At 44.0% G+C, this 25211-nt stretch overlaps 3 protein-coding genes across 7 annotated transcripts in view; 2 read left to right on the forward strand and 1 right to left on the reverse strand.

The window, feature by feature from the left end:
- Positions 1-9: 9 nt before the first annotated feature.
- LOC110488198 (cleavage and polyadenylation specificity factor subunit 1) lies at positions 10-15695 on the forward strand. Of its 4 annotated transcripts, none has more exons than XM_036971195.2 (35): positions 10-262; positions 751-919; positions 1066-1093; positions 1376-1509; positions 1709-1789; positions 1905-2053; positions 2287-2433; positions 2629-2768; positions 2888-2998; positions 3246-3339; positions 3956-4043; positions 4635-4787; positions 5443-5494; positions 5829-5920; positions 6027-6101; positions 6282-6362; positions 6638-6877; positions 7068-7209; positions 7367-7545; positions 7661-7803; positions 8001-8190; positions 8499-8705; positions 8835-8924; positions 9055-9210; positions 9392-9752; positions 9866-9950; positions 10103-10244; positions 10458-10610; positions 10898-11074; positions 14242-14308; positions 14421-14468; positions 14606-14761; positions 14971-15100; positions 15226-15364; positions 15473-15695. In XM_036971195.2, exons 2-35 carry the CDS (start codon positions 776-778, stop codon positions 15518-15520), a joined length of 4422 nt encoding a protein of 1473 aa, XP_036827090.1. In that variant the 5' UTR covers positions 10-262; positions 751-775; the 3' UTR covers positions 15521-15695. The 4 variants fall into 4 exon arrangements, with proteins under 4 accessions (XP_036827090.1, XP_090084068.1, XP_036827093.1 ...); XM_090227942.1 differs by having other exon boundaries at positions 9392-9545; XM_036971198.2 differs by having other exon boundaries at positions 24-262; positions 775-919.
- On the reverse strand, positions 15650-24116 carry LOC110488201 (putative aarF domain-containing protein kinase 5). Of its 2 annotated transcripts, none has more exons than XM_090227944.1 (15): positions 23081-24116; positions 22142-22227; positions 21790-21939; positions 21620-21695; positions 21118-21313; positions 20765-20905; positions 20488-20601; positions 20214-20345; positions 19872-19955; positions 19703-19784; positions 19439-19517; positions 19181-19272; positions 18815-19067; positions 18129-18245; positions 15650-16674 (listed from the first exon to the last, which is right to left on the reverse strand). In XM_090227944.1, the coding sequence occupies exons 5-15, from the start codon at positions 21292-21294 to the stop codon at positions 16572-16574; spliced, it is 1374 nt and encodes a 457-aa protein (XP_090084070.1). In that variant the 5' UTR covers positions 21295-21313; positions 21620-21695; positions 21790-21939; positions 22142-22227; positions 23081-24116; the 3' UTR covers positions 15650-16571. The 2 variants fall into 2 exon arrangements, with proteins under 2 accessions (XP_090084070.1, XP_021415988.3); XM_021560313.3 differs by having other exon boundaries at positions 21118-21318; positions 23081-23341.
- Positions 23809-25211, forward strand: part of LOC110488200 (RNA polymerase II subunit A C-terminal domain phosphatase) — a 142788-nt gene continuing 141385 nt past the window's right edge. Inside the window, exon 1 of the mRNA XM_021560310.3 lies at positions 23809-24590. Coding sequence (XP_021415985.2) covers positions 24289-24590 — 302 coding nt within the window. The 5' untranslated portion in view covers positions 23809-24288. The remainder of the gene's footprint in view (positions 24591-25211) is intronic.

The following is a 25211-nucleotide window of genomic DNA, read 5'->3' on the forward strand; positions in this document are numbered from 1 at the left end:
TTGAATCGTACACATATTCTTTCAATGAAGATGGGAACTATTATTGCGTGTTTGCTTTTTCTTGACGAATTCAGTTTAGCTGCGCATTTGGTCGAATGGCAGCCTGGGAAATGTTTGAATGAAAATCATTTCAACTTTTAATAAATGTATAGCTACAGTCATTGCTTAACCACACTATTATTTTTGTGAACTGAATTATGCTGCAATAAAAGTGAGAAAGGCAAGACCCAAACTGGAAACTATTGTAGCTTGTTCGTAATAGGTAGGTTTATATGTGATACATTTGAACAGCTGCTTGAAGCACGTTAGCAAGCAAGCTATCCAGCTAACCGACGCTAGTGGTTATTGGCAAGTGAGCCAAACGGCTATTCCAACTAGCTAGCGTTATTTTAAAACTCTTCAGCTAGCTACCAAACTAAATGGAAAAAATAATATAGCTAGTATTCTCCCAAATAAAGTTACATTTGCTTCGTCCCGCAACGAGCCAGGCAAGTAACGTTCGCAGACAGGCGAGCCAGCTAAAACATAATTGACCAGCTAGCTACTGTGCTAGCTAGCTTGCTAACAATCAACCCTGGATTGTATTTAAGCCTGACACCAATATGTTTAGCTACAGTGTGCAACGTATTAACTAACTTATATATATTTTTTTCTAACTTAAGTAGTACTGGTGTAAATCCTTAGACGTGTCTTCTAATATAATGCGTATTCAGATTCATATGTAGTTATTAACTCTGGTGTAACGTTAAGGTGCTTAGGGTGTGCTACTTGCAGGATGTATGCCGTGTACCGCCAAGCCCACTCCCCCACCGCCATCGAGTTTTCTGTCTACTGCAACTTCATCTCCAACGAGGAGAAGAACCTGGTCGTCGCTGGAACATCTCAGCTTTACGTCTACAGGATCATTCACGATGTGGAGGTAAAGTAGCTTTTAGCCGTGGTCGTCTTTCGTTCCTCAATCACTGATCAAAAGTACAATAAATTGTAGCTACGGGTCGTGGGGAGTATGTTTTTTCCTTCATGACATCCAGTTTATTTATTTACATATTTGTCTTCATATTTCAGAATGCTTCAAAGACAGACAAATCACCAGGTATGTCCAAAACTGCCTTGCAATCTAGCAACGTTCTGGTGAATGAGCAGCTAATCCCAGACCTTTGGAAAAAGCACTATACTATGTTGGAACATTGGTAACATTGTGGGAGGCAACCTGTCTGTCTAGACTCTAGAGAGACTAGTGAACCACACTGTATGCTATTATTATGTTGTCAGCCTTCCTCAGACATGCACGTGCCAACGTTAGTCTCTGACGGACTGTTTCTGACATCTGCTTTCTTCTTTGACACATTCTTGATCTTTTCCTTGTCCTCTGCAGATGTCAAGAGTCGTAAGGAGAAGCTTGAGCAGGTGGCTTGTTTCTCCCTGTTTGGTAACGTCATGTCCATGGCCTCTGTTCAGCTGGTAGGAGCCAACAGGGATGCTCTCCTGCTCAGCTTCAAAGATGCTAAGGTACCTGAAAGGTCTAGATTGATTGTTTTACTAATCCTAAACTCACAACTTTCATTTTCCACGTTTCTTTAGCCTACTTATTCTTTCTATTTCAATGTTATCAATTACCATGTGGCAGTAGCTAGGACAGGTGCAAGCAACCTGTCCTAGAAAATGTCTCTGACTGCTGTTTACAGTGTCCTGGTTTTGTTTACTCCAGCTGTCAGTGGTGGAGTATGATCCAGGAACACATGATCTGAAGACTCTCTCACTTCACTTCTTTGAGGAGCCAGAGCTGAGGGTAAGAGGAAATTAACTGTGCTTGAAAAACATTCAAAGACATAATCTGCAAATTACTATTAAGATGAGCATATATGCAAAAGTTGTATCTTATTCCATAATTGTTCTATCTCCAGGATGGGTTTGTCCAGAACCTGCACATCCCCATGGTCCGTGTGGACCCAGAGAACCGCTGTGCTGTGATGCTGGTGTATGGCACCCAGCTGGTGGTGCTGCCATTCAGAAAGGACACGCTTACTGACGAACAGGAGGGAGTAGTGGAAGGGTATGTAGACATATTTCATTTCATCATTTTATTTATTTAGTTAGGATAGACCACTCAGTAACATTTGCCACTGTTTTTCCAGAGAGTCCTAAAATCATAGCACCTCGTAGTGATATTTAGGATACCCATAGACTGCACTCTTGAGTTGTAGTAATTGTTCTTTGAGGGGTTTTGCATTTGATGATTTCTTATCAGTCATCTTGACTCATGTTTTATTTTACCACTGATTTAAGGCCCAAGTCCAGCTTTCTTCCCAGCTACATCATAGATGTCCGTGAGCTGGATGAGAAGCTTCTGAACATTGTCGATATGAAGTTCCTCCACGGTTACTATGAACCCACACTGCTCATCCTGTATGAGCCCAACCAGACGTGGCCTGGGTCAGTACACCACAACGGCACCTGTCTTCCTCTCTGTTCTGTCTGTCTGTCTGAGACCGCCCCCCCCTAAACAAAAGTCTGCTGATGAGTTAACATGAAGAAGGCTAGGAACTTAGTCATGTCTTGTTCAGACCTGTTTATGACTGGTAATATTGTGGTGTGCAGCTCTAGTCTGACCATGTCCTCCTCCTCCAGGCGTGTAGCAGTGAGACAGGACACCTGCAGTATCGTAGCCATCTCTCTCAACATCATGCAGAAGGTTCACCCTGTCATCTGGTCCCTCAGCAACCTGCCCTTTGACTGCACACAGGTCATGGCTGTGCCCAAGCCCATTGGTAATCACTCACTCCATTTATGGGTTCTTATTTTCTGAGTTACATATGAAGAGACTTGTATGATCAGTTTCTAGATAATATCATGACTCAGATTGTGAATTTATTCCCATTGTTTCTAGGTGGTGTGGTGGTGTTTGCTGTCAACTCCCTGTTATACCTCAACCAGAGTGTTCCTCCATATGGAGTGTCACTCAACACACAGACCACTGGGACCACCGCTTTCCCCCTGCGTAAGTACTGACAGGACAATAGCACACATACATCAGTGTTCTCAAGCTCACCCTGCATATAGAAAAGAAAGCCACTTAGCCTATTTAATATTCCTAAGACATTTATAGGGAAGTAGGGAAGTAATCTGGTAACACTTACACTGCAATATACCTGCAGATATAAAGCGTTATAACATGTTGTAAGCATGTAAGAGCCTTTGTTATGTATTCTAATAAGGCTGATAAATCGTGTGTGTTGGTGTTTCAGGTATACAGGAGGAGGTGAAGATCACACTAGATTGTTCCCAGTCCACCTTCATCGGCTCTGATAAGATGGTCATCTCTCTAAAGGGAGGAGAGATGTGAGTAGAGCCCACAACAGTTGTGATGGAATTTATTAGCTATGTATGCTGAACAAAAAAATTAACGCAACGTGCAACAATTTCAAAGGTTTTACTGAGTTGCAGTTCATATAAGGAAATTAGTCAATTAAAATAAATAAATTAGGCCCTATTGTGTTGTGTGACACAACTGCACATTTTAGAGTGGCCTTTTATTGTCCCCAGCACAAGGTGCACCTGTGTAATGATCATGCTGTTTAATCAGCTTCTTGATATGCCACACCTGTCAGGTGGATGGATTATCTTGGCAAAGGAGAAATGTTCACTAACGGATGAAAACACATTTGTGCACAATTTGAGAGAAGTAAGCTTTTTGTGCAGATGGAACATTTCTGGGATCTTTTTTTCAGTTCATGGGACCAACACTTTACATGTTGCATTTTTGATATTTTTGTTCAGTGTATATTTATTAGCCATAACTGCTTTATTAGACCGTGTTAAAGCAATTTTTTGTTCCCTCAAATTGGTGTGGCATAGTAGCAATAACTGCATTGTGTAGCAACAGCTAGTTATGGCGTTGTATTTTTTCATAACCTTGTAAGAGTCAGCTTTGACTGTGCCTGTCTTCTCTCCTCAGCTATGTGTTGACCCTGATCACTGATGGCATGAGAAGTGTCCGGGCCTTCCACTTTGACAAGGCTGCTGCCAGTGTCCTCACCACATGTGTAAGTAGGATACAGTAGCTGGGAAGAGAGAGAGAGAGAGTTGTTGGCATAGAAGGGGTGATATATACACACACAGACTCACTTAGGTGTAAAGAATGCAGTGCAGTGATATTCTCAGTCTGCTGTCAATGGTTGGCCAAGAAAGAACTGGTCATAGAGGAGCTGTGGAAGTATAGAGGTTCCCCACCTCTCGCCCCTGTCTCTTCTCCTCCTCCTCGCCCCTGTCTCTTTTCATCCTCCTCGCCCCTGTCTCTTTTCATCCTCCTCGCCCCTGTCTCTTCTCATCCTCCTCGCCCCTGTCTCTTCTCATCCTCCTCGCCCCTGTCTCTTCTCATCCTCCTCGCCCCTGTCTCTCCTCATCCTCCTCGCCCCTGTCTCTCCTCATCCTCCTCGCCCCTGTCTCTCCTCCTCCTCCTCGCCCCTGTCTCTCCTCCTCCTCCTCGCCCCTGTCTCTTCTCTTCCTCCTCGCCCCTGTCTCTTCTCTTCCTCCTCGCCCCTGTCTCTTCTCCTCCTCCTCGCCCCTGTCTCTTCTCCTCCTCCTCGCCCCTGTCTCTTCTCATCCTCCTCGCCCCTGTCTCTTCTCCTCCCCAGATGATGACCATGGAGCCTGGGTATCTGTTCCTGGGGTCCCGGCTGGGAAACAGCCTCTTGCTGAAATACACAGAGAAGTACCAGGAGAATCCAGAGAAACCACCAGTGGAGGAGGACAAAGGGAAGGAAGAGGAGACCGATGAGGAGAAGCAGGTGAGTTGGTTTGATTTTAGCTCCTATGTAGATATTCTCCTCAGTCTGGTCCCTGTGGCATATTGCTGTGAGTGATTCTGTCAAAAATGTAAAGATTCCATAGATTTTTTAAATTCTAGTCAAGGCAAAGTTGATCAAATTGAGCTTCAAAATGTCGCCAAAAGAGGATGTTTCAAAAACAAGTAGCAGTCGCTGCCCTTCTTCTGTACTCGTGTTCCACGTATAAACAGATTTTTAGCACTTCAACTGCTGTTGTGACTGGTCTTTGACTAGCAGATGTGGAAATATGCCACTTAATATGTGATGATGTCGCATATTATAGTTCACCCCTGAAAAAATATGTTTTATTGTCACACACACTGGATAGGTGCAGTGAAATGTGTTGTTTTACAGTGTCAGCCATTGTAGTACAGTGGCCCTGGAGCAAATCAAGGTTAAGTGCTTTGCTCAAGGGCACATCGACAGGTAAAGAAATCCGTCACGGGTGTTCGAGCCAGTGTTCTTTCAGTTGCTAGTCCAACGATCTAACCGCTAGGCTACCTACCGGCCCAGTGTCCATTTTGTAAACAGAAATGCTAAATGAGTTGCTGATACACATTTCTATGTCTGTATTCTGATATAAGTTGCAGAATTAACTTGAATTTGATCATTCCAGGAGGAACCTCCCAGTAAAAAGAAGAGAATTGATTCCTCTACCAACTTGACAGGTATTTGGACAGTTGTTGTGTTTTATTTATTTAACTAAGCAAGTCAGTTAAGAACCAATTCTTATTTGTAATGATGGCCTAGGAACAGTGGGTTTAACTGCCTTGTTCAGGGGCAGAACGACAGATCTTTACCTTGTCAGCTCGGGGATTCGATCTAGCAACCTTTCGGTTACTGGCCCAACGCTCTAACCACTAGGCTATGTATTACAATGTCTTGGTTGTGTCTTGCATATTACCCTTTACATATGTATGGAACTAACTGAGGTGATATGGTCACCTATAATGTTTTTATATTTATAAATAATGTGTTTCCTCCCATGTCCTCTATGGTAAGGTAAGAACCAACTGCCTGATGAGGTGGATGAAATTGAGGTGTACGGGAGCGAAGTGGCGTCTGGCACTCAGTTGGCCACCTACTCCTTTGAGGTAGGACCCCTTGTTACCCCAGTAGAAGCTCTATCAGTTCATTATTCATATTCTAGTCTTGATTATTGCAGTCTTTACAATATGGTTTTCCTATATTTTCCTCCAGGTGTGTGACAGCATATTGAACATCGGACCATGTGCTGGTGCGTCCATGGGGGAGCCAGCCTTCCTCTCCGAAGAGGTACTTTTAATTCACAAAAGAGGTTTCTAACCTCCAGTCATGATGTCCATCATGGTTGTGTTGTATTTGTGAAAGCACTGATTTAATATCCAATACCTGTACCAAGTTATTTTCTCAAGCCCTTGCTATGCTAACAGTAAGATGCACTAAGACTTGTCTCTGGTGTTTCTGTGTCCACAGTTCCAGACCAACCCAGAGCCTGACCTGGAGATAGTGGTGTGTTCTGGTTTTGGGAAGAACGGGGGTCTATCCGTGCTTCAGGTAAATACTCTCCTCAACCGGTCTCTGTATTTCTGTGCGTGTGTGTCGCTGCACTGTGCTAAGACCTGTGGTGGTGAGGCCTATCTACCTCAGGTTCAGTGACTGTGCTACAGAGAAAGACCACTGATTGTTTGTGGCGCGTTAGAAGTAGCTACCGGAAAACAATGTGAAGAGCTGCTATTTTCAGAGTCATCTATGGGAGTTGATGATTCAGTTTTTCCCATCTGGCCATTGTTCTGCGACTATTGATGACTGTTTTGTGTGGCCCCGTCCAGAGGAGCATCCGTCCCCAGGTGGTCACCACCTTTGAGCTGCCAGGTTGCCATGACATGTGGACTGTCATCCCCAATGAGATGAAGGAGAAAGGCAAGAAGAAAGACAAGCCTCCAGCAACGGAGGAAGAGGGTGAGACCCCTGAGGAAGAGGAGGCAGAGGAGAAGCCTGCGCCTGCGCCAGTGGAGGGCGACAAGAAAAAACATGGCTTCCTGATTCTCAGCAGAGAGGACTCCACCATGGTACACCTCCCACCTCATCTCTACACAGTACAGTACACACTGCACCCCTAGACACACTCTGCTCTACACAGCAGTCTGAAAGGGAGCTTTTTCCTCCACTACAGAGCTCCAGCATGTTTAGATTGAGTGTGTAATGTTGATTAAGGGTAATGATTGAGGTAACTGGAACCCCTCCTGTGTGGTTCTCTAGATCCTGCAGACGGGCCAGGAGATCATGGAGCTGGACACCAGTGGTTTTGCCACCCAGGGGCCCACTGTGTTCGCTGGGAACATCGGAGACAACAAATACATCATCCAGGTCTCCCCCATGGGCATACGGCTACTGGAAGGAGGTAGAGAGATCTGTACATCTTTTAATAAAATAATCCCTAATACTCTGTGTCCCTACCTCTCACTTGTACTCTTTCACTGACTGGAAAGCACTTTGTGACAACTGTTACTGTAAAAATGGTTTCAGAAATACATTTGATTGATTGATGTTCCTTCCAGTGACGCAGCTGCACTTCATCCCGGTGGACCTGGGTTCTCCCATAGTGCAGTGCTCCGTAGCGGACCCCTATGTGGTCATCATGACGGCAGACGGAGTGGTCACCATGTTCGTCCTGAAGACCGACTCCTACATGGGCAAGACCCACCGGCTGGCCCTGCAGAAACCACAGATAGCTGCTGTGAGTCACGGTCATATCCTGTACTGTACAACTAAGCCAGGCAGTACTACAACCTGATGAATGAGTGAAAAAATAAGACTCTCAGACCGGTGACTCTCTCTGTCTCCCCGTGCAGCAACCCCGAGTGATTACGCTGTGTACGTTCCGTGACGTCAGCGGGATGTTCACCACAGAGAACAAGCAGACCTCTCACACCAAGGATCAAGACACCATGTTCAACAGCCAATCAGAGACTGAGACCATCATGCAGGATCTCAGGTAGGAGCCAATCATATAGGACCTCAGGTAGGATGTTTTTGAATAAAGTAGATTGTTTTGAACTGAAGAATGAAAGCTATGCCAGCTGTCCCCATGGACACTACGTTTTTGGGCTGCACCTCATTTCTTTAGACAGTGGAAGCACGGTCACCTCAGAGTTGATTAGTACAGCTCTGTCTTCCATGTCTCCTCTTTAGTAACACGGTGGATGATGAGGAGGAGATGTTATATGGAGACTGTAACCCAGCAGGCATCACCCCCACCAAGGACGAGTCCCACCCTGGCTACCACCCCTCTGGGGCCCTGGGTGGGGGGTCCGAGGGGAGGTCGGGACGAGCTGAACCGACACACTGGTGCATGATGGTCCGCGAGAACGGCGTCATGGAGGTTAGGATCAATGTCTCTATTTTATCAGCACAATTTTAGAAATAGCTGTATCAATACACTTTTTGTATTGTATCATAATCATTTAGTTGACTTAATTTACATAGCTGTTACAATTCTAATACTGTTTAATGCCAACATTTATACTATGGTACCATTTAGAGGTTGGATAAAAGCCTGGGGACTTTAAACTTATGTTCAGAAATTCACAAGAACTCAGTGGCCATAGCAACGAGTGTCACCACAACCGACAGGTGAACATTTTCTACAGGACAGAGCTGATAGTAAAACAACTTCCTCCTGTTCTCTAGATCTACCAGCTACCTGACTGGAGACTGGTGTTCCTGGTCAAAAACTTCCCTGTTGGCCAGAGAGTGTTGGTTGACAGCTCCGCCGGCCAATCGGCAGCCCAGGGGGAGGGGAAAAAGGAGGAAGTGACACGACAGGGAGAGATCCCATTGGTCAAAGAAGTGGCCCTGGTGTCGCTCGGCAACAACCACTGCAGACCCTACCTCCTGGTGAGTTTTCAGTAAAGGTATTAAAGTAGGATGACAACACCAGAATATGTAGCAGTGGTACTTAATTGATCTCAATTTGGGAAATTGCTTTAGATAGATCTGAGGTTTTATGTTGCGTTTCTTTCCCAGGTCCATGTTGAACAGGAGCTTCTGATCTATGAAGCATTCCCATATGACCAGCAGCAGGCTCAGAGCAACCTGAAGGTCCGCTTCAAGAAGGTAAGAAGAGCAAGGCCATTGGACAAGCTTTTTAGGACTAAGCTTAATCTGTGTCTAGGAAACCAGTCTTAAATTATCAGTGTTGAATGGGCATTTTATGTCTTCCAACTGTTCTCCTGTCTCTTCTCAGATGCCCCACAACATCAACTTCCGGGAGAAGAAGTCAAAGGTGAAGAAAGATAAGAAGGCTGAAGGTCAGGCTGGTCCCAGCGAGGAGGGGCCAGCGGTGGTCAAAGGTCGTGTGGCCAGGTTCAGATACTTTGAGGACATCTCCGGTTACTCTGGGGTAAGAGGTTCTCTTCCTACAGGACTATATCTACATCATGGGTAACAAAGGGTACGCTTTTAGATACTCAGGTTCCCTGCCGGAAACATCTTGAAGGAGAGGTACTGCTGTCTGCACAGACTTTATATATCTATACTGTAGTTCTGTAGGTTCTCATGATGTTTCCTTGTTTGTGTGTCAGGTGTTCATATGTGGCCCCTCCCCTCACTGGATGCTGGTGACATCACGAGGAGCGTTGAGGCTCCACCCCATGACAATCGATGGACCAATCGAGTCCTTCTCCCCCTTCCACAACATCAACTGTCCCAAAGGCTTCCTCTACTTCAATAAGCAGGGTGAGCTGAGGATCAGTGTTCTACCCACGTATCTGTCGTATGACGCCCCCTGGCCAGTCAGGAAGATTCCTCTGAGGTGTACGGTTCACTATGTGTCCTACCATGTGGAGTCCAAGGTGTATGCAGTGTGCACCAGTGTGAAGGACCCCTGCACTCGCATCCCCAGAATGACCGGAGAGGAGAAGGAGTTTGAGACCATAGACAGAGGTGGGACCAGTATATGCATTAGTCTCCATGACGTTCACATCACTTTCTCATTGGCTTAATACTTCGCTCATTCTTCCGCCATTAAAATTCCTTTGTGTTGTGTGTCTCTTCAGACGAGCGCTACATTCCTCCTCAGCAGGAGAATTTCTCCATTCAGCTCATATCTCCTGTCAGCTGGGAGGCCATCCCTAACACACGGTAACAACTGTAGCTACTGCAGCGTGGCCTCTAACATGAGGGATGTTCATTATAGAGCTGATGCATATTGATATAGATATATTTTATATTTAAGCATCTAGGGCGTATTAGTGGGCGTCTGTTCTGACCTCCCTCTCTCTGATATTTGCAAGAATTGACCTGGAGGAGTGGGAACATGTGACGTGTATGAAGACTGTGGCGTTGAGGAGTCAAGAGACGGTGTCTGGGCTGAAGGGATACATAGCTGCTGGTACTTGTCTCATGCAGGGGGAGGAGGTCACCTGTAGGGGCCGGGTGAGTCACCAAAACTACTCTGACTACTGACTAGAGCCAGGAATATCTTTTGGGCCCTAGTTATGTGCTGTAAGTTATAGTCTAAAGTAGGGTCCAGAGTTTGTCCTAGTCAGGAAACTCAGGACCTATTATGGAGTCCGACAGACAGATGATGCCTTTTGAATTCATGATGTTGATTTTAGTGTGGACTTATTTCTCTCTACTGTTGTCCAGATACTGATCCTGGATGTGATTGAGGTTGTCCCGGAACCTGGTCAGCCCCTGACGAAGAACAAATTCAAGGTTCTGTATGAGAAGGAGCAGAAGGGACCGGTCACAGCTCTGTGTCACTGCAGCGGATACTTGGTCTCTGCCATCGGACAGAAGGTGACAGACCCACCTTCTGATTATACCGCTACAGATATCCCAATCTAGATCTATTTCCCACCCACCTCTCAATATAATTCTGTTCCGATTGACATTGTTTTCATTGTGTGGCCACCATGTTGCACTTGAGTGTATTTTTTTTATATTGAATTAGCCATTTATTATAAGAACTGGTCAGAAAGCCCTTTTAAGGAGCACAAGTACAGTATGTCAACCATCTCTCCTGTAACCCTGAGACAAAGTCCTGGTTGTGATCGATGCATCTGTCTATTCTCCTCTCTGTCTAGATTTTTCTGTGGAGTCTGAAGGACAACGACCTGACAGGCATGGCCTTCATTGACACCCAGCTTTACATCCACCAGATGTTTAGCATCAAGAACTTTATCGTGGCAGCTGACGTCATGAAGAGCATCTCTCTGCTCAGATACCAGCCTGAGAGTAAGACTCTTTCGCTAATTAGCAGGGTAAGACAGCAAGGCTACAGGACTACTTAAGTAGTAACACAGGGGAGATGTCAAACCAACTTCAAAGTATTGTGTTTAAGTGGCACGTGATTTACCATCTTCTGACTCTCTGATGATCATTCTCTGAGTGGTTTTGTTCTATGTTAGTTTGTTGTTTATGGATTTAACTATATCCCCGATGAGGGTTCTGAACATGGATGAAAGAAAGCACTGTCTTTGTTCCCCTGTGGGATCCCAGCGTTTTTTGTGTCGAGTTTATCTTCGAGAGCAGTGCTGTCCTGGAGGGGATGATTAAATGATCAGGGCCGTTCTTCATGCCAGTGTTCTGAGTCTTAAGGGACTCTTCTCTTAATGCAGGGTTCCTCATTAGGCTAAATTCGGCCCATGGGTAATTTGAGTTGGTCCCCCCTTTGCTGCTCCACTCTTCTGGGAAGGCTTTCCACTAGATGTTGGGACAATGCTGCGGGGACTTGCTTCCATTCAGCCACGAGCATTAGTGAGGTTGGGCACTGATGCTGGGCGATTAGGCCTGGCTTGCAGTCGGCATTCCAATTCATCCCAAAGGTGTTCAATGGGGTTGAGGCCAGTGAAGTTTTTCCACAACGATCTCAACAAGCCATTTCTGTATGGATCTCGCTTTGTGCACGGGGGCATTGTCATGCTGAAACAGGAAAGGTCTTCCCCAAACTGTTGCCACAAAGTTGGAGGCACAGAATTGTCTAGAATGTCATTGTATGCTGTAGCGTTAATATTTCTCTTCACTGGAACTAAGAGGCCTAGCCCAAACCATGAAAAATCCCAGACCATTTAACCAAACTTACAGTTGGCACTATGCATTCGGTCAAGAAGCGTTCTCCTGGATTCCGCCAAACCAAAATTCGTCTGTCGGACTGTCAGATGGTGAAGCGCGATTCAATACTACAGAGACTGCGTTTCCAAGTCCAATGTCGACAAGCTTTACGCTACTCCAGCCGACACTTGGCATTGCATATTGTGATCTTAGGCTTGTGTGTGTGATACCTTCAAGCGTTTGGAAAGACTTGTGAAGGTCTACAATATTTTCTTCTGGGGTCTTGGCTGAATTCTTTTGATTTTTTTCTTATGATGTCAAGTAAAGAGACACCGAGTTTGAAGGTAGGCCTTGAAATACAGCCACAGGTACACCTCCAATTGACTCAAATGATGTCAATTAGCCTATCAGAAGCTTCTAAAGCCATGACATCATTTTCTGGAATTTTCCAAGCTGTTTACAGGCACAGTCAACTTAGTGCATGTAAACTTCTGTGATTGTGATACAGTGATATGTCTGTAAACAATTGTTGGAAAAATGACTTGTCATGCACAAAGTAGATGTCCTAACCGACTTGCCAAAACTATAGTTTGTTAACAAGAAATTTGTGGAGTGGTTGAAAAACAAGTTTTAATGACTCCAACTTGTGTGTGTGTGTATGTACATATGTATGTATGTATGTATATATATATATATATATATATATATATATAGTCCATTTTTAAAATAACATCAAATTGATCAGAAATACAGTGTAGACATTGATAATCTTGTAAATGACTATTGTAGCTGGAAACAGCTGATTTAAAAAAAAATGGATTATGTACATTCATGTACAGAGGCCCATTATCAGCAACCATCACTCTATCTGGAGCATCAGTAATTGTGGGTTCGATTACAGGCTCAAAATGTACAGAAAGTTATTTGTTTCTTCATACTCGTCATTCTATTCTTGTTCTGAGAAATGAAGGCTATTCCATGCGAGAAATTGCCAAGAAACTGAAGATCTCGTACAACGCTGTGTACTACTCCCTTCACAGAACAGCACTAACCGGCACAACTGAGTAAGAGGACAAGTACATTAGTGTCTAGGTTGAGAAACAGACGTCTCGCAAGTCCTCAACTGGCAGCTTCATTAAATAGTACCCGCAAAACACCAGTCTCAACGTCAACAGTGAAGAGGCGACTCCGGGATGCTGGCCTTCTAGACAGAGTTGCAAATAAAAAGCCATATCTCAGACTGGCCAATAAAAAGAAAATATTAAAATGGGCAAAATAACCCACACTGGACAAAGGACAGCATCCCGGAGTCACCTCTTCACTGTTGATGTTGAGACTGGTGTTTTGCGGGTACTATTTAATGAAGCTGCCAGTTGAGGGCTTGCGAGGTCATCTGTTTCTCAAACTAGACACGCTAATGTACTTGTCCTCTTGCTCAGCTGTGCACCGGGGCCTCCCACTCCTCTTTCAATTCTGGTTAGAGCCAGTTTGCGCTGTTCTGTGAAGGGAGTAGTACACAGCATTGTACCAGATCTTCATGTTTCTTGGCAATTTCTCGCATGGAATAGCCTTCATTTCTCAGAAGAATAGACTGAGTTTCAGAAGAAAGTTATTTGTTTCTGGCCATTTTGAGCCTGTAATCGAACCCACAAATGATGTTCCAGATACTCAACTAGTCTAAAGAAGGCCAGTTTTATTGCTTCTTTTAATTAGAACAACAGTTTTCAGCTATGATAACAATTGCAAAGGGGTTTTCTAATGATCAATTAGCCTTTTAAAATGATAAACTTGGATGAGCTAACACAACGTGCCATTGGAACACATGAGTGATTGTTGCTGATAATGGGTCTCTGTACGCCTATGTAGATATTCCATAAAAAAATCTGACGTTTCCAGCTACAATAGTCATTTACAACATTAACAATGTCTACACTGTATTTCTGATCAATTTGATGTTATTTTAATGGACAATTTCTTTTGCTTTAATTTAAAAAACAAGGACACTTCTAAGTGACCCCAAACTTTTGAACGGTTGTGTGTGTGTGTGTGTGTGTGTGTATATATTACACATGTTTGTTCTTGGAAGACTGTAAAATCACCAGGAAATGAGCTAAAAGTGATTTTAATTTAGGAAATCCTTTTCCAAGTATTCTCACTTATATAGAGGCATATCTGATCATATCCCAATGTAATCAAGGTTAGAAATTATTCTGTTTTTGTCAAATATCTGTTTTGGATTCTTGTGGTCAATTTGTAATGTACATATTATTTAACTAGTGTATGTTCCTGCCTCCCGACCAAGGAAAAATCAGCCCACGGCTGAATGTAATTGGGGACCCATGACTTAATGGTTTTGTTTCTGTGTTTGGTTCCCTAGGACGCCAAGCCTCTGGAGGTCTACAGTGTAGAGTTTATGGTGGATAACAACCAGCTGGGATTCTTGGGTAAGGTTTATATAACTTTGGTAGTTAGCCTGGTAGTGTTATCCTGGTTAACTCTTTGAATGGAGCCTATATATGCCTAGACCTCTCAAAGTAAACTTATTTTCTGTTTCAGTGTCCGACCGAGATCAGAATATATCGGTGTACATGTATCTGCCTGAAGGTAAGTGATAACGTAAACCGGGTAATACTGTCCCACAAACATCACAATATCAAATAAAGGCCGAGGTCATGTGTGATGACAAACTGCAGCTCCACCATGTCATGATCACATAACTGGTACTTTGCGTCCTGCTGTAGCTAAGGAGAGTTTCGGGGGCATGCGTCTGCTGAGGAGGGCAGACTTCAACGTGGGAGCTCATGTCAACGCCTTCTGGAGGATGCCCTGTCGAGGGGCACTGGACACAGCCACCAAAAAGACCCTGGCCTGGGACAACAAGCACATCACATGGTTTGGTAGGACACAATTTTGACTTTGAGATTTTGTATTGACCGACACAGTAGAAGAAGCTGTGAAGGGTTGTCTGTTAAATCTTGCTTCAGTTGACCTGATCAAATGCTCCTCCTGGTATGTTCTCAGAAGGATGGACATGATTTTGTCAGTAGCTTAAAAAAAATGGATTTAGAGCTTTAGTAGTAATTCTTCTCCTCTTCCCTCCCTACAGCCACTCTGGATGGCGGCATCGGGTTGCTGCTACCCATGCAGGAGAAGACCTACCGCAGATTGCTGATGTTGCAGAATGCTCTCACCACCATGCTGCCACACCACGCCGGGTTAAACCCCAAGGCATTCAGGTAACTTACCACACGTCACTGATAACTGTTGTGGTCATCATTCTCCCCGTGCCTCTAAAGTAGGCAACACTTAAATACTTTAAGCTTTCAATTGGCTTTTTATTTTTTGGGATCTTGTCCTCCAGGATGTTGCATGCTGACCGGCGGCAGCTCCAGAACGCGGTGCGGAACATTCTGGATGGAGAGCTGCTCAACAAGTACCTGTACCTCAGCACCATGGAGCGCAGTGAGCTGGCCAAGAAGATTGGCACCACCTCTGATATAGTGAGTATTATTAGTTTTCTACAAAACTAGCATCGTCCCCATCTTAATCGTGGTCCAAATCACTATTAGTTATGAGATGTTTGAATGAAGGATTTCTTTCCGTTTCAGATCTTGGATGATCTCCTTGAGGTTGACAGGGTGACTGCTCATTTCTGAGAGCAGCATCCTTGACTACGTGTGAGACCCAGGATCTTCCATCGGAAAATGCTTTTTGATATCTATGTTCTGTATGGAAACTTATGCGTTTAATCAATTTTGTTCAGTCATAAGGAGTTCGTAAACATGTTTCTCAGAATATTTTGTAAGTAAACTTTATTAAAAAAAGTGGATTGTACACTGCTTTAATCAGCTTGGTCTTTTATGTTCAAATAATTTGAGATCTGCACCTGTAACATGCAAATCTATCATGGACATCATTTACAAGAGAAAGAATTCCAAGGGGAGGTAGGGCACTTCATTTAAAGTAGAATACAATTTTAAAAGGTATTTCTTCAGCAGCATTCGTTTTTGCAGTTAGGTGGGTGCTTGAGTGAACCAAATATTTCCAAAAGGGATGAACATTTGACTTGACCAAACTACATGTCTGCAGTAAAAGTAATCTCAGCATCTATAAGCCCTATTATCCAGGTAATGCAACAAGATTTAAAAATCTGGAATGTGACTAAACATGTGCTATTAATAAGATTTAATGAGAAGGCTGACTTTAATCTCATTCAAGTCAGATTGCAACAGCAAGAATCTTGGCTAAAAGGAATCACTTCAGGCTTTTTACCTACACATACTGCAATCATTCATCCCCAGTGAACGAGGTCAAATAAAACACCCAAAAATGGTTCTACATTTATAATCATTAAATTGTGTTTATATGTCATGCCAGTTGACATTCCTTGGAGGCATTGAGACAGTGCTCCTCAATACCATGACTCCTGGCGAGTCAAGTCTTTGGCTTGGAGCTGTATTTGGTGCTTTTTCCCTGTCCTGACTAAGACACAAGTCCAAAAACTATTTTAAAGTCTACACATTCTGCCAAAGCAGATTTGGCATGTACTGTAGATGTGTCAAATGCATAGCACCATTGTAGCAGCCCAACTGACAACTATCATATTAAACTACTTCGTTATCTTCCTGTCAAACGGGGTGCATTTCTTGAGCTTTAAATCGGGAGTCAGTAGTCTCAGGTATGCAGCTGAGGTCAGGGTCTCAACCTCTACTTCAGGTATTGGTCGACTTCCTCATCCAGCGATATGAGGTTAAAGTAAGACAACAGGTATAGCAGGTATCGTGTCAGACGCATCGTCACCATTTCTGACCTGGGAAGAAAATTATTAATGTTTTAGGCTATCTTGTAGGAACAAAAAATGCTGATGTATTTTGGGTAATGTCTGGAGCATGACCTACCCAGTTGGGTCTACTGCTATGCATTCAGTGGCCAGCTTATTAGGTACAGAAAATAGTTTGCTCCTACAGACAGTGAGTCACGTGGCTTTGGCTTGTTATATAAAAGCAGACAGTTACTGTTAGTGGGCAAAGTGTGTGACCGAGTGTGGTATGATCAGTATGGTATGATCAGTGCCAGGGATACCGGTTCCAGCATCTCCGAAGTTGCCGGGCCTCCTTGGCTTTTCACGCACAACATTGGGAAACGCTGCCCTAGACAAACTCAGTCCTCAGGTCCCTAAGGGCTGCATGTTTTGGTTTTTGCCCCAACACTACTGATTCAAATGATCAAAGCTTGATTATTTGAAATCAGATGTGTAGTGCTAGGGCAAAAACCAGAAAGTGCACCCTCCCTGGAGTCCTGAGGACCGAGTACGGGGAAACTCTGTTCTAACTAGGGTTTCCAGAGAATGGTGTGACAAACAAAACATCCAGTCAGCGGCAGTTCTGTGGGCAAAAAACTGCTTGAGGTCGAAGGAGAATGGCAAGAATTGTGCACGCTAAATAACAGCGCATTACAACAGTGGTGTGCAGAAAGGCATCTCTAAACACACAACTCATTGGTCCTTGTCACACTGCAGCAGAGGACCACACCAGGTTCTACTCCGATCAGCTACAAACAAGAAGCAGCTCCAGTGGGCACGCCCTCACTGGACAATTGAGGAGTGGAAAAACATTGCCTGGTCTGACAAGTTCCAGGTCCTGTTGCTTCAGGATTTGGCATAGGCAGCATGAGTCCCATCCTGCCTGGTGTCAACGGTACAGGCTGGTGGGGAATGTTTTCCTGGCACACGTTAGTCCTTTGATACCAATTGAGCAATGTTTTCATGCCCCTGAAGAATACAGGGAGATCTGGAGGCAAAGCGTGTTGACACTTGCGCTCTTAGATACAGTGCGGGTAGGCTAGTCTACATTATGGAATTACGGACAAATGCGAGAATATTGGGATTTGTCAAACTGCAGTCAAGCATCATGTTATCAGAATAAGACCCTCAATATTTATAGGAAAGGAGCATCAAGATCACTGTGCAGTTTCACTACACTGATATACACAAGTTCTCATCTGTAGCCTAAAACTGCATGCTTTCCCCAGTCGTAGTGGGAAGACCACACTATCACACGTGACTCCAAGTTTACTTCGATATGTTATATTTGCGTATAAAGGAATTTCTGCCATTTCTCACAATCTTACCGTCGGCATTCATAAAATTGTACCGAAACTTCCATCACAGCTGTCATGATTATAAATGTTTTATACGGTATGATTTTACTCAAACTAGATGGAAAGGTGGTTACTGAGTGTATAGTGTTGAGGATAATTTGTTACCTCAGGGCATACTCGAATTTGAGGCTCTCCCAGGAGGTCCACACCCATCGGAACACCCTGAACCTGGGAAGAACTCCCGGCCTCTCTGCCCAGAGCCGCCCCCAGCCTTGCACAGCGCTGGAGACAGGACAACAGGTTAGTAAGTAAATACAACTGCTACTATTTGAAACAGTCTGTTCGCCTCTTAAGCCATGACACAGTATCTGTCTACCGGAGCTCCCAGCCTGATACGACTAACCTCATGGCCATGACACAGAATCTGTCTACCGGAGCTCCCAGCCTGATACGACTAACCTCATGGCCATGACACAGTATCTGTCTACCGGAGCTCCCAGCCTGATACGACTAACCTCATGGCCATGACACAGTATCTGTCTACCGGAGCTCCCAGCCTGATACGACTAACCTCTTGGCCATGACACAGTATCTGTCTACCGGAGCTCCCAGCCTGATACGACTAACCTCTTGGCCATGACACAGTATCTGTCTACCGGAGCTCCCAGCCTGATACGACTAACCTCATGGCCATGACACAGTATCTGTCTACCGGAGCTCCCAGCCTGATACGACTAACCTCATGGCCATGACACAGTATCTGTCTACCGGAGCTCCCAGCCTGATACGACTAACCTCTTGGCCATGACACAGTATCTGTCTACCGGCGCTCCCAGCCTGATACGACTAACCTCTTGGCCATGACACAGTATCTGTCTACCGGAGCTCCCAGTGTGATGTTGATGCTGCGGACCGTGTTGATGTTCCTAAACACCAGCAGCATGGGGCGTGGCATGGACTTGAGAACGACCATGATGTTGTCAAAGTGATTGACAGCCATGTCCCTCATATAGGATGTCTCTTCACGACTCAGGATGTTGGACAGGCCCAGCTCCCGCATGTTGATTGGCCGCTGCAGCAGCATCTCACAGAAGATGAAGTAGTCTGATTGGATAGGAATCAGGATATTGTAAGCATGTTATTAGTCTGTTGTGAGACTGGATTTGTTTAAGGCATAGGACTTCTGTTTGAAATAATGATATTAGTTGTCCGCTCACCTTTGACCCCCAGGCTGTTGGAGTACCTCTTCATGGCAGTGTCGTCTCTCAGGACTATGGACCGCCACAGTTTACACAGCGCTACTCTGTCACTACAGGGTCAAAGGTTAGGTGATGGTATAACATACAAGCTGCACTATTTAAAAAAAATGATTGATCACATTGCAAGGTTGTAGGTTCTAAAATGTATCCACACCACTGAGCTGCTTTGGATAAAAGTGTCTGCTAAATGGCTTATGATTATAGTTTAAATCTTACATTTCACTGAGGTATTCATACAGACCATGATCCAACAGTACTAGCTCTGCCTTCTTGTCTGGACCTCTTCTCACAAGCACTGTGACATGGTACAGAACATGCACTCAAGGTCACCAAGTCATTTTTAGCAAATATTGTTGAATAGTTAGTTATTTCTTATCAACTTGACTTATATAAAAAGTTATCTGGAAAAAGCACTTGGAAACTGCCCTGATACAAGTTAAGAGTTCAGCAGAAACAACTGTAAACATGCCCCTGACCTACCGTTTCCGGGGTGAGGGTCAGCGTGAATGAAGCCTGTGTAAAATATCTGCTCTGCAAACGTACGGATCAGCTTTTCAGCAGTCTGAAAAAAAACAACGGTTTATATGCTTATCCGAGTACTAATGAGCATAGACAAAGGCTGCTCTACGGTGTCACGATCGGTACTCACATCTTTCAAGCTAAGTCCTTGTCTTTTGATTTCTTCCACATTGTTGATTTTGCAGCCTTCACAGAACTCTGCAGTCAACACTCTCTAAAGAAATGGTCTGTTTATTACAGTACAATAATACAGAAGTGGTCAAAAAGGTATCAAAGGCGTTTAGACAGGCAGGCCAATACTGATTTCCCCTCCACTAATTTATCTTTTGACCAATCAGATCTGAAAAAGAGTGATGTTAAAAGATCTGTCATTGGTCTAAAGACAGTGGGAGAAAAAAAAAGAATCTGAAATGAGCTGCCTATTTGAACACAGCCATTGTAATTTACAGCAGTGAATAGTTCTGGGTCTCACCTTGCTGGTTTGGTCCCAGTAAACCTTTGGCACGATGACAAATTTGAAGTGTTTTAGTTCCTCTGCACACCTCTCAGAGTTCCTGGCCTCATTCTCAAAGTCCAGCTCCTGAGCCAATGTCCCCTTCAAGTCCTAATATCGTCAGAGAATGCCAACGTTAGGTTAGATTAGGGGACCATGTCTATCTAATCATGCTCTGCGGGGTATTATCTGATGTAAAAAAAAACAAAAAAAGCATTTTCAGCCAAATAAGCAGAAAAGTTTAAGCCCTTACTTTGAGGACCCATCTGAAGCCAAAGCTGGGGTGCATGAACTTTATAACGTCCAGTAGGATCTCCAGAGTCCTGATGTCACCGTCAAACCGATCCCTGAGGTCTATGTACTGCACCTGGAGAAGGCGGAGAGGTTAATATTCAGAATAAGGAGTGATATCTAGAATGGTTTAACAAAAGTGTTCGGTTTGGTTTAATCAGGCAAGGTGAACAGAGTAAATCACACACAGTTAACCATTAACTGTGGCTGAATGTGTTGTGCAGTTAACCTGAACCCACTTTGACAGCAACAGGAGTCCCGTCCTGCAGCTCTGCCTTGTGGACCTGAGCCAGACTGGCTGCTGCGATGGGCTCATAGTCAAACTTCTTAAACATCCTGTCTGGAGTAGTGTTGAAGTCCTCTCTGAACAGAGAGTCTACCTGGTAGAACGTGACAGATCATTTCATGTAAGTGTGTTTCTCAACACTTTTCATTGTAAATTATAAAATTGCCAGTTCTAGCCTCGCATTATGAATGGCCAAGAGGCATTCAAAGCCATGACAACTATAAGCACGGCTCCCTCATCACTTTCACTACATATTGCTTCATTAACTACTCAATGTTTGACAAGACAAAATACTGCGGGTCTTACCTCCTTGTATCTCCTGTTAAGAGCCTTATCCTCCAGGACATGCAGTGTCTTGACGTACTCAGGAGGCAGCAGGTGGTTGAAAGCACACAGTCCCTGTCCAAGTTTAACATATATCCCTCCGTTCTGCACCGCTCCCTCCACCATGCTGTCTGCTGCCCTTTGGTGGCACAATGACATCCCTGCCACGAATGATGAGCTGCTCTGGCAACACAGAGGGGAAGACGGGATTGAACTACAGAGATCGTTTCAGACTCACACCATTGTTTAGCAGACAGACACAGACACATAGGGCTGTCACAATTCATAATGGTCGCGTTCCCCTGCTTAGACGTTGCATGCATCAACCAATGGTTGCGGGCCACGTAACTGTGCTGTCAGGCACCAGATCACTATAACATATGTGGTTAGCGGATACTTAAAAATACAGATCCAGACATTCTAAGATCTGGCATGCGTCAGCAACACCTGGACAGAGGAACAATATGTATTCTGTCAAACTTACCTCGTCCATGCAACGTAACGTCACATTGGAGGTCCACCAATAATCTACTGAGATATAGAGTCCTACATATATAGACCTGTAGGGACAGAGAGAGGGACATGGTTTGAGTAACTCAAAAAGGAAATTATTCAAAATATTTGACCACATGCAAAAAGGATGATGAGACCCACCTACAAAAGCGACCGACTCCCTTCACCAAGATCTTCATCTTCCGTCTCTCTCGAGGTTCCGCAAAGGCGTACTGGACCCCCACCACCGCGGGAACACTCACCGCCACACCCAGAAACATCTTCCTGAACAACCCTCGGCTCTTCCCTGGCCTGAGAGGAGAAGACATGGGCATTTCAGCAACAGTGTGTGTACATTTCTTTCGATGTTGCTTTCTGGAAAGTTACAGTGTTTGATTAACTGCTATAAAGTTCTGCTTCCTGCCTAGGTAGTGTACTTGTACATCAAGCTGACAGACGCTATAGGAACAGGAGCTTGGCCATTGTCTCAGACAAGGTGTAGTTAGTATAGTACCTTTGTGAGCTGAAGGATCTGTACAGTTGTGGATGTGGGTGGGGACATCTTCGCAGCAGGGCCAAATGAGGCCAACACAACCTTAACTACAGAATGACAAAAACACCACTACAATTAGTGTTACTTTGAAGCATCAACTTAAAACGAATCCACTTTTTTTGCTAGTCACTGTAGACATGCTGGGAAACACCATCCCTAGAAAAGTAGAGAAAAACAAACTGCATTTTACCATGTTAACTTGAATAACATGGGAGACTGGTGTTGGGGACTCTGCATCAAGGCCACTCTCCATAGGCCAGAACAGGCTGTTGTTTTCCTTAACCATCTAGCACAGGACAAACTGTTTCCAGAGTAGTAGATTTATAGATAGATCCTTTCTATGTCAGGTCACTGACCACGTGCGCACACACACGATTACTCATGCTACCCTGTTTCCCATGGCATTGAATAAAACACGTGACAACTTATAAGTAATGGAGGGTAAACTACGACCTCAAAATTAGGGACATCACACGAGCTCTTGATCTCGTTTAGCGAGTTTGTACGTCGACCTCTGATTTTAGTATGGAGGTTATACATTGCATTGCTTTAGGTTCTACATTGCATCAAATGTCCAAGCGCATTTCCTGTGTGTTAGAGAGTAACGTTAGTTATTGGAACTAGACCAACCCTTGCTAGTGGTATATGTAAATAAAAGTGTAACGTTAGCAATATACTGTGCAACGTTAACATACAAAGCGCACACATACATTTAACCTAGTCATTTATGACATTTAATCCATACATGCATAAACTGTTAAATGTCAGGTGTTGATTTAGAAGGTATGTACAGGCATATTTTAATTTGGTGTAGCTATTTATGTTACTATAGTATAACTAGTTAGCCTAACGTTACCAAGCAAGGAAAAGATAACATTTTTAAAAACCAGTTCAACTCACTGCTTTGAAGGTCTCCCACGCCATGTTCAGCCTATACACTCACTGTGCTCTCTTTTCACTAATATGTAGTTTTTAAAAATTTAATTGTAAAAAAAAAAAAAAAAAAAAAGTATAGCCTCTATTCGATTGTAACTGCCTCCTCCCGTTTCAGATCGTACTTGATTTCCCGAACTGGCTACAAATGATTTAAGGACACATTGGGCACGAAATTGATCACGTGACAAATGGTCCGAATGTGACCGAAGATTCTCCAGTGAAAAGATTCTTCACTTGACTCGCATCAAAATGAATCAACCCAAGCATACTTTAAAATGACTTTTTGAGTTTAAATCACAAATGTACAGAATAATGCATGTATTTTTGTGGTTGAATCAGAAATGGACGTTGTAAAAAAATATTCATTTATGTGGCTAATTACATAACATGTATCAGAAACGATTCAAGTGTGCAATCTCTGCACAACCTTGTTTACAGTCAGGTTTACGGTATTAGATGGTATGCATATGGTCTGTAGAATTTAAACAATGTTGTTTTCGATGATAACGGCAAAATACAGGCATAGCCTGAATAATATGTATTATAACTGTTTACATTAACATCAACGTGGGAATCACTGTGATCAGCCCCTTATTAGTGTGACTTTAGGTCAGTGGTAGCAACTCTACTAATCAGGAGGAGCAGATGCATGATTTATATGTTACATCATCTTACATCATATCAGGTAGAGCATATCAAGGGATATCCCCAGAGCTTTGAAGGGGAAGAAAACAATGTGAGTGGAAAACAGAACAACATGATGTTGCATCTTCCATTTGATTTTTTTAGCATCTTGTTTACATGATACTCTCGACTTCTCTTTGACATGCTATGCATGAACCTCAAACTGGCACGTTTATTTCAACACAAATGGATGCCAAGTGTTCCATTATCAAAGTATTTTAAGTGACTTAAAAGTAGAGAGGTCCTCTGTCATCAGAGCCACCGGAAGCTGCCGGACTGTCGTCGCTGAGGTCTTGTGTTTCCTGTTTACTGGCGGGAAGAGCGAAAGAATCTGGACCATCGGTCTGTTTTCAAAACGCACGTTGCTTTTTAAAATTATTATTAGCGCAGTTTCAATCATTTATGATAAACCGAATTCCACATGATTTGGATACATATATTTGCTTGACCTGTGCTTATAGTTTAAAGGGTTTTGAAGCGCGAAACCGATGGAGGAGCCCGCTGACTCCGTCCGTGGTGGGTCAGCACAGGGCCCCACCGCGCAAGTAGCAGAGATCCGCTGCCCAATGGCAGCGCGTCCTATGCGGCTGCTGGAATGGAAAGTCAAACCAGGGTCCCTCGTCAATGTGGACTCGGTGTTGGGGTTATGTGTTCCCATCCCGCTGGAGAAAGAGCCCGGGTCTCAGCCGCCAGAACAGCCCAAAAGGCTGCCAGAGAAGAAACTGAAATCGGATCGAGCTGGAGTGGTGAAGGACCTATGTTGCCTACTTGGACAAGTCATATCGCCTGGGTGGGTATGCTAGCTAGCTAACGTTAATTTAGCTCATATTGCCTATGTCAGCAATGTTTTTATATTGTGCTCGTGTGTAGTTAACTGTGTTTGCTAACGCATGATGTTGCTCATAGACCACATTCGCAGTAGCATTACTAACTAGCCTAGCTGATGGGTGGTAATGGTAGCTATCTATCCTAACTCAGTGCCTGTGTAGGAGCGTCGAACTCCAAAACAGCTGAAATAATCATGTCAATGGGGCGAGTTCGTTTTGCATGTCCCGGTGCCTTCGTAGTGCGGTGTTTAATAGTAGACCATTCGATTGGTCCTTAAGTCAAATATTCAACCGCCCGGGGCACACGCCAAACGAACTTGCTCCATATTGTAGTATGCACATTACATCATCCACATTGGTATCGAGTCGTCGAATTTGCACGCTCGAGCACTTTTGGTCCAGTTTTTGATGGAACCAGAATTCAGAGAACTTTGTGCTTCAGAAAGCATTTTGGTGTTATGAATTTGGGTAACAAGCCAGACCGTCAATTATATAACCGATAACAACACATTGTGAATATGACACATTGTTCGCATGACATCATTCCTGTACTATTGAAAACAGGAGTGGACTTTCACTGGAAA

Source organism: Oncorhynchus mykiss, chromosome 30 (genome assembly GCF_057628025.1).
Source record: "Oncorhynchus mykiss isolate SJ-2025 chromosome 30, ASM5762802v1, whole genome shotgun sequence".
In the NCBI taxonomy this organism is placed as follows: Eukaryota; Metazoa; Chordata; class Actinopteri; order Salmoniformes; family Salmonidae; genus Oncorhynchus; species Oncorhynchus mykiss.